At 34.0% G+C, this 12,015-nt stretch overlaps 1 protein-coding gene across 1 annotated transcript in view; it reads right to left on the bottom strand.

Moving 5' to 3' along the window:
• The window catches only part of Ino80 (chromatin-remodeling ATPase INO80), a 672,466-nt gene that overhangs the window by 230,441 nt on the left and 430,010 nt on the right, over window positions 1–12,015 (bottom strand). The window contains exon 24 of the mRNA XM_090376565.1: window positions 3,173–3,272. Coding sequence (XP_090232691.1) covers window positions 3,173–3,272 — 100 coding nt within the window. The remainder of the gene's footprint in view (window positions 1–3,172; window positions 3,273–12,015) is intronic.

Genomic DNA, 12,015 nt, shown 5'->3' with positions numbered 1-12,015 from the left:
ATACTGCTGCTGATATTTATTAATTCAACTGCTTGTGAAACAATTCCAACGTTGGAATTGTTTTTTTTATATGTCTTAAAAATTTCAATATTACTGTTAATTATGTAAGTACTGTCTATCCTCTATGTATCAGTTTTAGTATCTCTTCAAACCTACTTTCAATTACACTGGCATAACTATTTCTGCTGCTAGTTATATACTTGAAACTAACTGGTCTTAAGTATTTTTTTATTTTTTTTTTTTTAAGTATGCTACGATTTTATTAATAATACACATTTTTCTGATAGTAACTTTTTTTTTTCTGAATGTTGCTATTTTTTTTTCTTCAGCCAGTAATTTTTTACAAATTATGGTGAAATTATTTGTGGCTTTAACTGCTCATAATTATAATTTTATTTTGTAATTCGCTAATTTGATGTTTAATGGTTGTATTTTTCAAGGCTGTTGATTGTACATGTATTTTTCCTTTTAACTCATTTGTCCTATTGTCCACTACACTTCTTATCCAGCTATTAAAGTATTTGGTAGGTATATTATATTCAAGAGCTAACCTATATTGTAATATTTGTATTTTAATATCTCTTTCCTAATTTTTTGCAAGTTATTCTTATTAGGTTCTAATTTAAGACTTTCATTAGGTCCTTCAGCACTTCACCTTCCATAACACCTATACCACCTGTGATAATGTGTCAGTAGTAGTTTGGTGTAGTTATTTGAAATAAAATTTTGCAATTTTGGCTGTAAATCTTAATGGTTTACATATAATTTCATTGCATACAACCATTTTCTGATCACTATACAATGTTCAGGGCCATCATTAGCACAGACAGGAAATTACACTCCAGGATAACCCAACTAAAAACTTGTCTTTGTCCGTCTTTTCACTTTTCTTCAAATATTTATTCCAACACTCTGATCTGTTAGTTTATCAAGAGGAGAAGTGTGTATCTCTATTCTAACTTCACCAACTAAAAGCAAAACTGTCATAGAATTTAACGTAATCACATGACATAACATTTGGTCCAAACGAATATGAATATATATCATAAATTTTTATAGGTTACCTCTTACTTATCCAATTCTATTTTAAATTCAGTGATAATAATGTTTTCTTCTTGTGGCAGAGGGATTAATGCTTGCTCTATTTGTGTTTTCATTGAATATTTTTTTTTAAAAAATTAACTTCAATTTTGAAATTTTATTTGACTTTAACAGCTATTATTACTATTATGATTATTACAACAGTCTTTAGAACCTAGTGCACCTTTGGGGATTGGGAAGTGTAAAATTTTAAAATTTTTCATATTTTAAAGAGGTAATAGTGGCTGAACAGTTCTGGAGAAGCACATTTCTATAAATATTTAGCACTAACAACATGAACCTTTTTCATCTCTAAACATTTATAGTAACTACAAAACATTTTTAATGGTAGTGTTAATGATATAAAATAAAAATAACAGTTCAATTTGTTAAAAATACACAAAAATGACAATAAACAGAAACAAATGATAAAAACCAATGCAACTGTTGCCATGTACTTTAGTGTCAATTTTAAAGGCATGCTAGTACGGAAAGATCAAAATTAATTAACTATTCTTCTAAGGAAGAATTAAAAGAAGGTGTGCACAAGCTTTATCAATTTACACTGCATTTTGCTCTTAATAATGTAATTGGAGAAGTTCAGCTTCTCAGATGTAATAACAAAGATAGCTGCATCAGTAGTTATGTCGCCAGCAAAAACTTGGGTTGTGCAAAATTAAATCCACTGTTTATGTTCATCAGTAAAGTTGCTGCTTATGAAAACAATTATCTATACATTTAATGACAGATTTTTCCAAATGTACTCAACTCACACTGAGAATTTTCAATCTCTTTTTGATCTCAGATGATCAGCCACGTAGTTGTAACTTGCAAGAGCAGATTATGCTAAGTTACCTCACTGAACAAACAAACAATATCCCCCCCCCCCCCTAAAGGCCTAATGGGCACACCAGAACATTGTTTAAAATTGTCGCATATCAGTGATGTAACACACTTACTTGATTATTAAAAATAGGTTGCAAAACTGAATTGCAAGTTTACTAACTAGCATTCAGTTTTATAAAATTTTCCTTTTGGAGCTGTGAATAAAATAAAGAAATGTCATCTTTTTCCATGCATTCTTAAAGACTGGTATCACTGATATAAATACAAGTGCAGGGTTGTTTTCTAAATATTTACAGATTGGAATATGTGCTGGATTTTAAAAAAATTTGGATTGTAAAGTGTGGATTTTTATTGTTTCTAGCAGCATTATTTAAGACCAATCACAATTACCATTATCTTAGCAAGTGTTGGTTTTTCTGGCCTTTTTATAATTGGATGTATTTTTAATACTTCTTCACAGTTGTTTGAAAATAATAGTAAAATAATAAATGACAAACTTTTGGAATTTTTTTTGGTTGATCTATATAAGCTTGCTTTCTTGATCATATGCCTCTTCTAATGCTAATGCTTATAATTAACTCTCCGGCAGGACATTGTACACTTATGAACATGATTTTCAATTTGAATTTTGCATGACAAGCCCACATGAGGTCATGTTATTTAGTTCCTAATTTTTTTGTATTTGTTTTTTTTTAATGGGGTAACTTTATAAACACATTTTGTTAACATAGTTTAAAACGAATTCTTGATAATCTGTGTGGTGCTTCTTAGGAGGGGTTGTCATTGTGATGATTACAAGTTATAGCTACAGTAACCCTGAACAGCCTAAAGTTAGGGGTGGAAATAGGTGATTATTTCTGAAAGTCAGTGATAAAAAAACTTCAACCTCTTCAATTACTGCTTCTTCAACAACATAATATTCTTTATATTAATGTTTAGAATAAGTTGTAAAAATGGATGTCCCAAGATTAAATAAGATACTAACATAAAATGACAACAACAAGAAATACTTTGCAGTTCCTTTAAAATAATAAACAAACTAAGATCAGCATTTCTCAACCATTAACAAGGTTAGTTCCTTTCTTCTGTCTGAGGTTCAGTTTGGTATTTATAATTTATTATGGTGCATCATAAACACCATAATATCCTTCCAGGACCCCCACACCCCAGGTTGAGAATTGCTAATCTAAGAAATAAATATGTATTTAACTGCATGACCTAAATTATTTAAAAGAGAAATTACTACCTTACTAGAAGTCCATTAAGGACTATTCTTGACAACTCTTCTGGGGAAAGATTTATGAAACGAGTAAAAGAAAAGCAGCAGTCACTGTGCTTTATTTTGCCTAAAAATTAGGAATAACAAATGTTTAGCAGCCTATATAATTCTAAAACTTTTTTCATATATTAAATTTCTTTATAAAATAACACATATGAATAAAATACAAAACGGATTCTAAAGAATCACTGAAAGTCATTTCACTATTCAAGATGCAATGCATACAATGAGCAATGAACATTAACACAATTGATGCAATCTCATCCAGTTTTTTTCTCAATACCTCACAATAATGATTTTGTAGTCTGGAACTGCACAAAGGTTTTTACACTACAAGCTATTTCTGACAATATCAATACCAGAATTTCTCTTGAGACTAGAGTATTTCTAGGACACATTTATCTCGACTCTGTTCTCACATAGTATGTTACCTTATGGATGAAGTAAATAGCATACAACCCCCCCCCCCCCATTTCTCTCAATATTAACATATTATCAAGGAGAAAGCCTATGCATCCATTTGACCATTAGTATATATTACGGTTGACAACCATCACACATTTCCAAGGAAATGTGTGATGGTTGTCAACCGTAATATATACTAATGAAATAACCCTTCCTGCTACAGTATTTACTATGTGCAGGAAGCCTGGTTTATCCTATTTCTGCATAATAACAATGCAGAACTCCATTTTTTTGGTTAATATTACTCATACAGGTATTTTGACTACTTCACACACAATTTAAAATTCTGAGCAATAGATGGAGCCACTTAAAAGGCATAGAAGAGAATCTATGAAATGCAACACTGGGCACTAGTTAAATATTTGATATCCCCGAAGTTCCTGTACAAGCAACAAATTAAATTATATTATTCGTGGAGTTTTGTGGGGCCTTTTATAACTTTTGGTGGTGTAGTATTATGTAATGGTTAAGAAGAACAAGTTGTTCAAAGGAAATATATATACTTTTTCTTTCACAGCCAAAAGGGCATTCATTCATTTTTTTAAATTTTTATTAGCATGCGGCCCCTAGCCAGAAACTGGCAATTATGCTATATACATATATATTATATATAGATTCATATGATATATATACAGAAATATAAATTGCAGCACAAGGAATCATAGGACAAGCACATGGCACAATGAGACATATAACATGAATAAGACCAAATGTGGGGCAAGGGGCCACTGATCTTACAAAGTCAACGTGAGATGAAGACAACAATATGGTCACAAGTAACTACATAAATTGTCCAATAAGATTAGCCTGTTTACAAAGGAACACAATGATCATTAACTACCAGGTCAATTATACTGTTTATTTCAGCATCTTTAACTGTTACACAGAATTCATGTCAATAGTCTAAGTCTTCTACTGTTCTTTTCTCGAGTTCAAGCAGCACTAATCTTCCCTGGAATAATTCCTTGGAAAATTTTTGAAAAGCCTGAAAATCTTCCTCAGTCTTAATTGAGACTCATCGCCCTCAGTCATGTGAGCAAGATTGGGACTAGAAAAAAAAATTCATTTCTGAGATCCCAGTAAAAAACAGGTAAAGTGCAGCCATTATCAACCCACTGCAGGATGGAAGCCTCCTCAACAATTCATGCTGAGGGAAATGGACCATAATCTGCCACGCTGGTCCAGTGCGGGTTGGCAGATTGACCGTATTCAGCAGTCAGGGGCTTGAACCCCTGTCTACTCAAAGAGCATGTGCTACTGCACTCCCGCTCCTGACCACTCTGCTATGGATGAAAGCTTTTTTTTTTTTTTTTTTTTGGGTAGTTGTTGGCGCATTGGCTTCTGTGGCCATAATGCACCTCCCAAGGTTTTTGCAGTACTTTGATCCAAGCCCAAGGCGGGATTCGAACCCGCGACCTTTGGGTTGCCAGGCAGGCACTTTACCTACCCGGCTAGCCCGGTCGGCTGGATGAAAGCAAAAACCCTTCCCTTTACCCCTGATGGTAGTTACCTCTTTGAGTAAATCCCACCTCACACTGTGATCACTGCCACCAAGTATCCCAGTACTCGTGACAATAATATAAAACATGACTCCATTCTCCAGAGCAGTGCAGTGACACTGCAACCTTTCCAAAACACCAAACTGATTTAGTTTTTCTAAAAATGAGCCATGACCGGTTAACAAAAATGTAGTTTGTAGATTAGGCACAAACCATTTTTTTTTTTTGGAACATCAACAACAGAGAGAAAGAACCTACGAGTTACTTTTTTTTAATTTGAGTTAGCCCATCTATGATTCCAAAGAGCCATTAAGATATCTAAGATTTGCTTGGCCTCATTCTTAGGATCATTAGCCAAATCCAACTCAAGATCACGAATAATAAAGGAGTTTCACGCCGAACGTTGAAAGTTATTACTCTGTAAATCAGAAAGAGGTCAATTGGCATTTCCTTTGTGACAATCTGTAGCACATCAGTGGAGACAGTTCTACAAACTAGAGCCATCTTCAGGAGCACCATCCCCTGAATGGAATACAGTTTTCTTATATTATTTTTAAAATTAACACAGTCTATCCAAGCTGAGATACCATAAGAAACACTAGGAAGGAAAACACAGTCATAAGAGATAGTGCCCTACATCTAATAACCCCAATCTTTCCTAGTAATTCTTGCTATCATGTTAACAAATTTTGCAACCTTTTCAGATAGAAAATGAATATGGGTGTCAAATCTAAGATGGACTTTTGAGAATTTAAGCTAAATTCACAATTAAATATTTTGATATGTATAAAATGTAAAGTGCAGCCATTATCAACCCACTGCAGGATGGAAGCTTCCTCAACAATTTATGCTGAGGGAAATGGACCATAATCTACCATGCCGGTCCAGTGCGGGTTGGCAGATCGACCGTATTCAGCAGTCAGGGGCTTGAACCCCGGTCTACTCAAAGTAGCGTGTGCTACTGCACTCCCGCTCTTGCCCACTCGGCTACGGATTTTAAACTTTTAAGAAAGGTGCATATAATTTAGAATTAAAAAAAAAAGTATCTCAATTGAAAAACATTGTGAGAAAGCAAGTATTACTTGCTTTCACTCGAACTTTCACAACCAATCAGCACATGAAGTTCTCTATGAACAGGTAGGTCCCCTTTAGCAATAATATTTTTGTTTTTGACTAGGATATTGTTAATTAATGAAGTCACACCAAGCATGTTTAGATGAGGATATCAACTCTTCCAATAACCTGCCTCTGGCATCCACAAATCTAGAATGTCATAAAAGATTTTTAGCATTTGAATGCAGACAGATAATCACTTTTCTGCCTTTCAATCTGAATAACGCCTCTTCCAAATAGCTAAGAGAGCAATGAAGGTCCGCATCAGGCTGACAGTACATAGATATAATGAAAAATTGTCCCCAACTAGCTTAAATACCAACACAGACTGCATGTGATGTACATAAGGAATCAAATCTGGTCACAACCAGATTTGATTCCTTTGACAACCAGACAGAGTTCAAAATTAGTATAGTAGCCCTTAGTTTGTCACACTTCTTTGAGACAATTCTAAGAGTTGGGATATCCAGTTAGTTGGTAAGGTTCCTAAACACTGTCAATTCTTTCACATTCACAAACTAATCTTAGTTCAACTGTCACAGATCTTGCATGCTGCGCATTCATTTGGATCACTTGAGATTGCCATACAAGTTATTTCTATGGGTAAGAGTGCTATTGCTCATTACCATAAAGCGCAGAATACATTCTTTCCTTAGTAACTTTCAGTGCAAATATGTATTCAGGACACTTCTTATCTCTAACCAAATGATCGGCAGACCTATTTTTTTGCACTAAAATTGGAACAACACAGAGGTGTTTTTATTTTTACAGAATTTAAAATTATAACCTGTTACACCAAAATGACTGCAAACCAGCCTATCACTTCTACAAGCCTTAGAAGTGTGCCTGTACCTCTGACAATTATAACAAATGGTAACCAAATGAATTTCCTTAAACCTGTAGGACATCAATCCAATAAAGATCCATGTTTTTTTATCAAGAAACTTTTTAATGCTACAGGATATTTCCAATATCCAGTTACTTCCATTTTTTGTTTTTGTTTTCATTAGAAAAATGGATTTTCACCTGATCACTGATATCATCTCTGCATAGACCCATATGTATTAGGTTTCTTTCATATAACTCATTAAGTAGGTCTTTATTTATATCCTTAATTATACCATATAATATTATTTTTAAACCAGGTTTCTTAGGCTTACGATATTCAATCGCAATTTCTTTATGAGATCATTTGTCCTAATATCTTCAAGCTCCTTGTCAGAATCAGTTTCAATTTCAATACCCTTGTCAGGTAGTCTTCGCATCCGCCTAATTTGTATCCTTTTAAGCAAATTTTCTATGATTTTAGAGACTGCTTTTTCTACATTCATGTTAGACTTAAGTTAGAATCAGGCCTCATCAGAAGTACATTATTAGAACTAACATTATTTCTAAGCCCATTATTTGCATGGCTGTCATAATTAGTTAGGTCATCCTTCCAATTTTCCTTAACACCATTTTTAACAACCTCACTGTATAGCTTGCCAATACACCTCAAACCTGTAATTACTGCAATGTATTCAGTTAGTCCCTCTAAACATTATTTCTCTTTCAAACATTCATTATCTACTCCCAATTTCAAAGCCAAACTTTCCAGATTAGTATTAGTAATGGCCACATGGTGCAAGGAAGCCTATGGCTTATGCTGCACCAGCCAAAAAAAATAAAATAAAATAAATAAATAAACAAAAAATAATAAAATAAATAAATAAAAAAAAAATAAGAAAATTAAAAAAAAAAATTAAATAAGAGAAAAGCAAATAGACAACCTATGCACTTCCCAAACTGCCAGCCTCTATCACCCATGTAGGTAACTTATTCCAGTAATTTATAACTCATTGACAAAAATAAAATTTCCTGCAATCCAGTCTAAACATCTTCCCATGTAACTTAAATTATGACCTCTAGTTCTAGAATAATTTATAACCATGAAAATTTCGTCCTCATTCATTTTACTTATGACTCTCAGAGCCTTAAACACCTCAATGAAATCTCTTCTAAGGTGCCTAGTTTCCAAGCTCTACAACCCACATATTCGAAGTCTTTCCTCACATGGACACACTTTTGCCGATCTCACCATGCGAGTTACTTGTCTTTCGACCCTTTAAACAAGCGCAATGTCTTTCTTTAGGTGTGGTCTCCTTACTTGAATGTAGTACTCCAAGTGTAGTCTACAACAGCCTTGTATAATGGAATTATGACATCCTTATCTCTACTAGAAAGTGTTCGATAAATCATCGATAGGACACCATGGGCCTTCCTTGCAACCAGTCTACAATGCTTGGAGAACTTCATGCCCCTTTCCTCCACTACTGGCTTCAGTTCAACTCCACCAAGTGTATAAGTTATTTTGGGGTTACTGTTCCCCGGGTGCAATACCTTACACTTTGCTGAATTAAAGCATAGCTGCCATTTTTCTGACCATTCCTGAAGTCTATCTAGGTCACTCTGAAGAAGCTCTGATTGGCTGTGATCCTTGGACTGGACAAATAATAATACAGTAATGTACATATTAATCTCGACTATATTATCTTGTTTTAGGTTATACAAAACTTCAGTGTTATTATTAATTAAAAATTAATAATAATTACCGATTTCCATTATTGTTTTGATAATTGCCTACTTTTATTTTTATAATCAAGTTCAGGAAATTGTTTTTTGTCTTTCTGAAAACATGTTCAAATAGCTGTTTTCCTAGATTACATATAACAGCAGGCGGTGACTTGCGAGCTGAACGTGACTTGGGGCACTAAACTGCAGGTCTACCGACTCGCTTTGTTTCGGTCTCAAGCGATCGTGTGGTCAGTTCGTCTACAGAGTGTTTCTTTGATTTCAGAATTGACTTTATTTATTAAATAATTTTGCAATCCTTACAATTTAAAATGGCATCAAGTTACAGAGGAGTTAAAAGAAAGTGTGTGAACTTAAATGTGGCACAGAAATTAGAGCTAATTGAGAAATTAGAACAAGGCATCCCAGTAGCACGTGTTTATGAAATTTACACCATAAAAAAAAAAAAGATATCCGTAAATTAAAATCCAAATTGCAACATAATTTTATATTATACAATACTATATAATATAAAATTATACAGTACTAAAGCTTTTTTTTACATTAAGAACAATAAAACATGCACCCCCCCCATTAGTAAGGTTAAATTGAGGGTTTACTATACTTATTAATCAAAATTCAATCATAATACAGTCCCCACTACAATTTCCAAAAATCACTTGTTTTAAGCTTTTAAGTTTAATTATATTTCCACAGGTTCAAACCCCAACACACAGAACAGTAAGGTCATTCTCATTAATTAAGGTCCCCAGACTAAGCATCAGGATTTTAAATTATAGCCAGATAACAATTTTAAGTATTTATGCTATGCTGTAGCATAGGCAAACAATTAACTGACCATTAGTTAAAAAAATTATGACCTGTCAAAATAAACTAATGTCTGTCATAAACTAATGTTCCACCTGTCAAACTAAATAAACTAATGTTCCATCTGTCAAAATAAACTAATGTCTATAAGTAGTTAAATACTGCCTGATGTTGTTAAAAATACACCGAACCCCCACCACAATCCAACTCCGTAAACAAGATGATTGCCTAGAAAATCAAAAAAACTCTACTTAATCAGCCAAAAAGGCAGTGGTTGTTCAAGACTAGCTTTGAACAAATAATCAAGGAGGGAAATAAGGATTGTCACTGAGGCTCTGCCCAAATTTTTTTATGGAGGTGTGCCCTGGATGAATTCCTGGGACAAGTTAATGACTGTTGATATTTTGTTCCTGCAATGATCTTTTGAAATGGTGACTACTTCATTATAAGCAGCATGAGATTGTCAATTGAAAATTTAACATTCTGGTGTAAAGATAAAATGATCATGTACACAAATAATAAATCAGGAGTTATGATGATAAATGGGACTTTAGATCACCAAATGTAAGAATGAAGTGTTCCAGTTCATTCCCTGCCAAAAAAAAAAAAAAAAAAAAAAAGTACTGTATCTATGGATTATGATAAATCGTAGCACGAATAATGAATACATCATGTGTGTGTGTGTGTGTGTGTGTGTGTGTGTGTGTGTGTGTGTGTGTGTGTGTGTAAGAGATAAAATTATGAAGACATTTTCAAAGATTAAAAGGGTTGCACAAATTAGTTGCAGTTTGAAAGGAAAAGTGGTTAATCTTTTGTATACTTGTGTCATTATCCCCTAATTTGCTGAGCTTGAAACTGATAGAAGATGCTAATTATCAGAAAAAAACAATAAAAATAAAAATAAATAACTTCACTTATAGTGCTGCTGCATGGTGAAAAGGAGTTGAAATGGTATGACATTTGATGGTAGTGCAATGGATTATCTTGTTCATTACTCATGTATGCTGTGCTGTAGTCAGTAATGACCTGCAAGTGAAGCATTCAGTGTGGTTTCATGTTCAGAATCAGAGGATAGTGGTTTAGGATGGAGCAGTAAAAGATTACATATACAAACTGAACTAGAAGTAATCTGGCATATGAAGTGGTCCAATTCTGATAAAGGTATTTAGGTAGTAATCCATTAAGTTAGTGTGAGGAATTGAAGACCAGTTATAGTTGATATGAGGGTTTGATGGTGCATAAGCTACAACAGTTGAACCACCAATACCCAGTGGACCAATCTATCTGATTCATCCCTTTCCTTCTAGAGTTTACATAAGTAAAGAACTGTTTGCTATTTTTCTTTGCATACTTTGCCAAAGATTTCTCATAATCTGCCTTTGCCTGCCTAATCTCCTTTGTGATTGGTTACAGACCAGCTTATATCTATCATAGGCTTCCATGTCACCCATTAATTTATATGTATCCCATGCATTTTTCTTCTCTGCCACATGTCTCATTAGTTCATGTGACATCCATTTAGGCCTAAACCTTGAATAATATTTCTTAGTTGGTATGTAAAACCTAGTAGCTTTCAAGGTTAATTCTTTGAATGCCTCCCATTTTGAATTTGCTGTTGGTAACATCATCAGTTGGTCCCACCGTATAGAATTTAAGTACTGTCTCAGACCACCGTAGTCGCCTTTATGAAAGCAAAACCCTTCCCTTTACCCCTGATGGTAGTTCCTTCTTTGAGTAAATCCCACTTCAGCACACTGTGATCACAGCTTTACCTAGTGGTTCCTTTATCTGCAGATTCTTAATGCATGAGGAATCACTACTGATAATCAGATCAAGAGTATTACTCCCTCTAGTTGCCTCCTTAACATAATGATGTAGAAAACAATCATCTAATGAATCCACAAAAGCCTTACTAGTGTGTTATTGGTTTACCAAGATTGAGAAGTGATAGCAGGGTTGAAGCTGTATCTTGTTTATAGTAGGGGCAGTCAATGAGAATGTGTTTAATAGTTAGATTTATATTACAAAGTGTACACTGGGAGATCAGTATGGCCTATTCTTGCCTCTGAAAGGACTAGTTCCTCTTGTCTTGATGTGTGGACACTGGAGTACCAAATTTTTGGATTGAAAGAATTTCAATTGAAAGAATTTATTATTAGTTTGAGAATGCCATATTGTTGCCCATTCTGACAGGCATGCAGACTGAATGGTTAATGCATAGTTTGAAGGCAGAACAGGGATATTAGTTAAGTCTACGGTTGTTGGATTTTTTGCAGCTTTATCAGCCAGTTCATTGCCCAAAATACCGGAATGTGCAGGAATCCAACAGAAGGTGACCAGTTGAAGGCCTTCTTC

Source organism: Mastigoproctus giganteus, chromosome 6, assembly GCF_048544385.1.
Source record: "Mastigoproctus giganteus isolate SK-2022 chromosome 6, ASM4854438v1, whole genome shotgun sequence".
NCBI lineage: Eukaryota > Metazoa > Arthropoda > Arachnida > Uropygi > Thelyphonidae > Mastigoproctus > Mastigoproctus giganteus.
The sequence above is the reverse complement of the archived record's forward strand: the minus strand, read 5'-3'. Positions and strand labels throughout refer to the sequence as shown.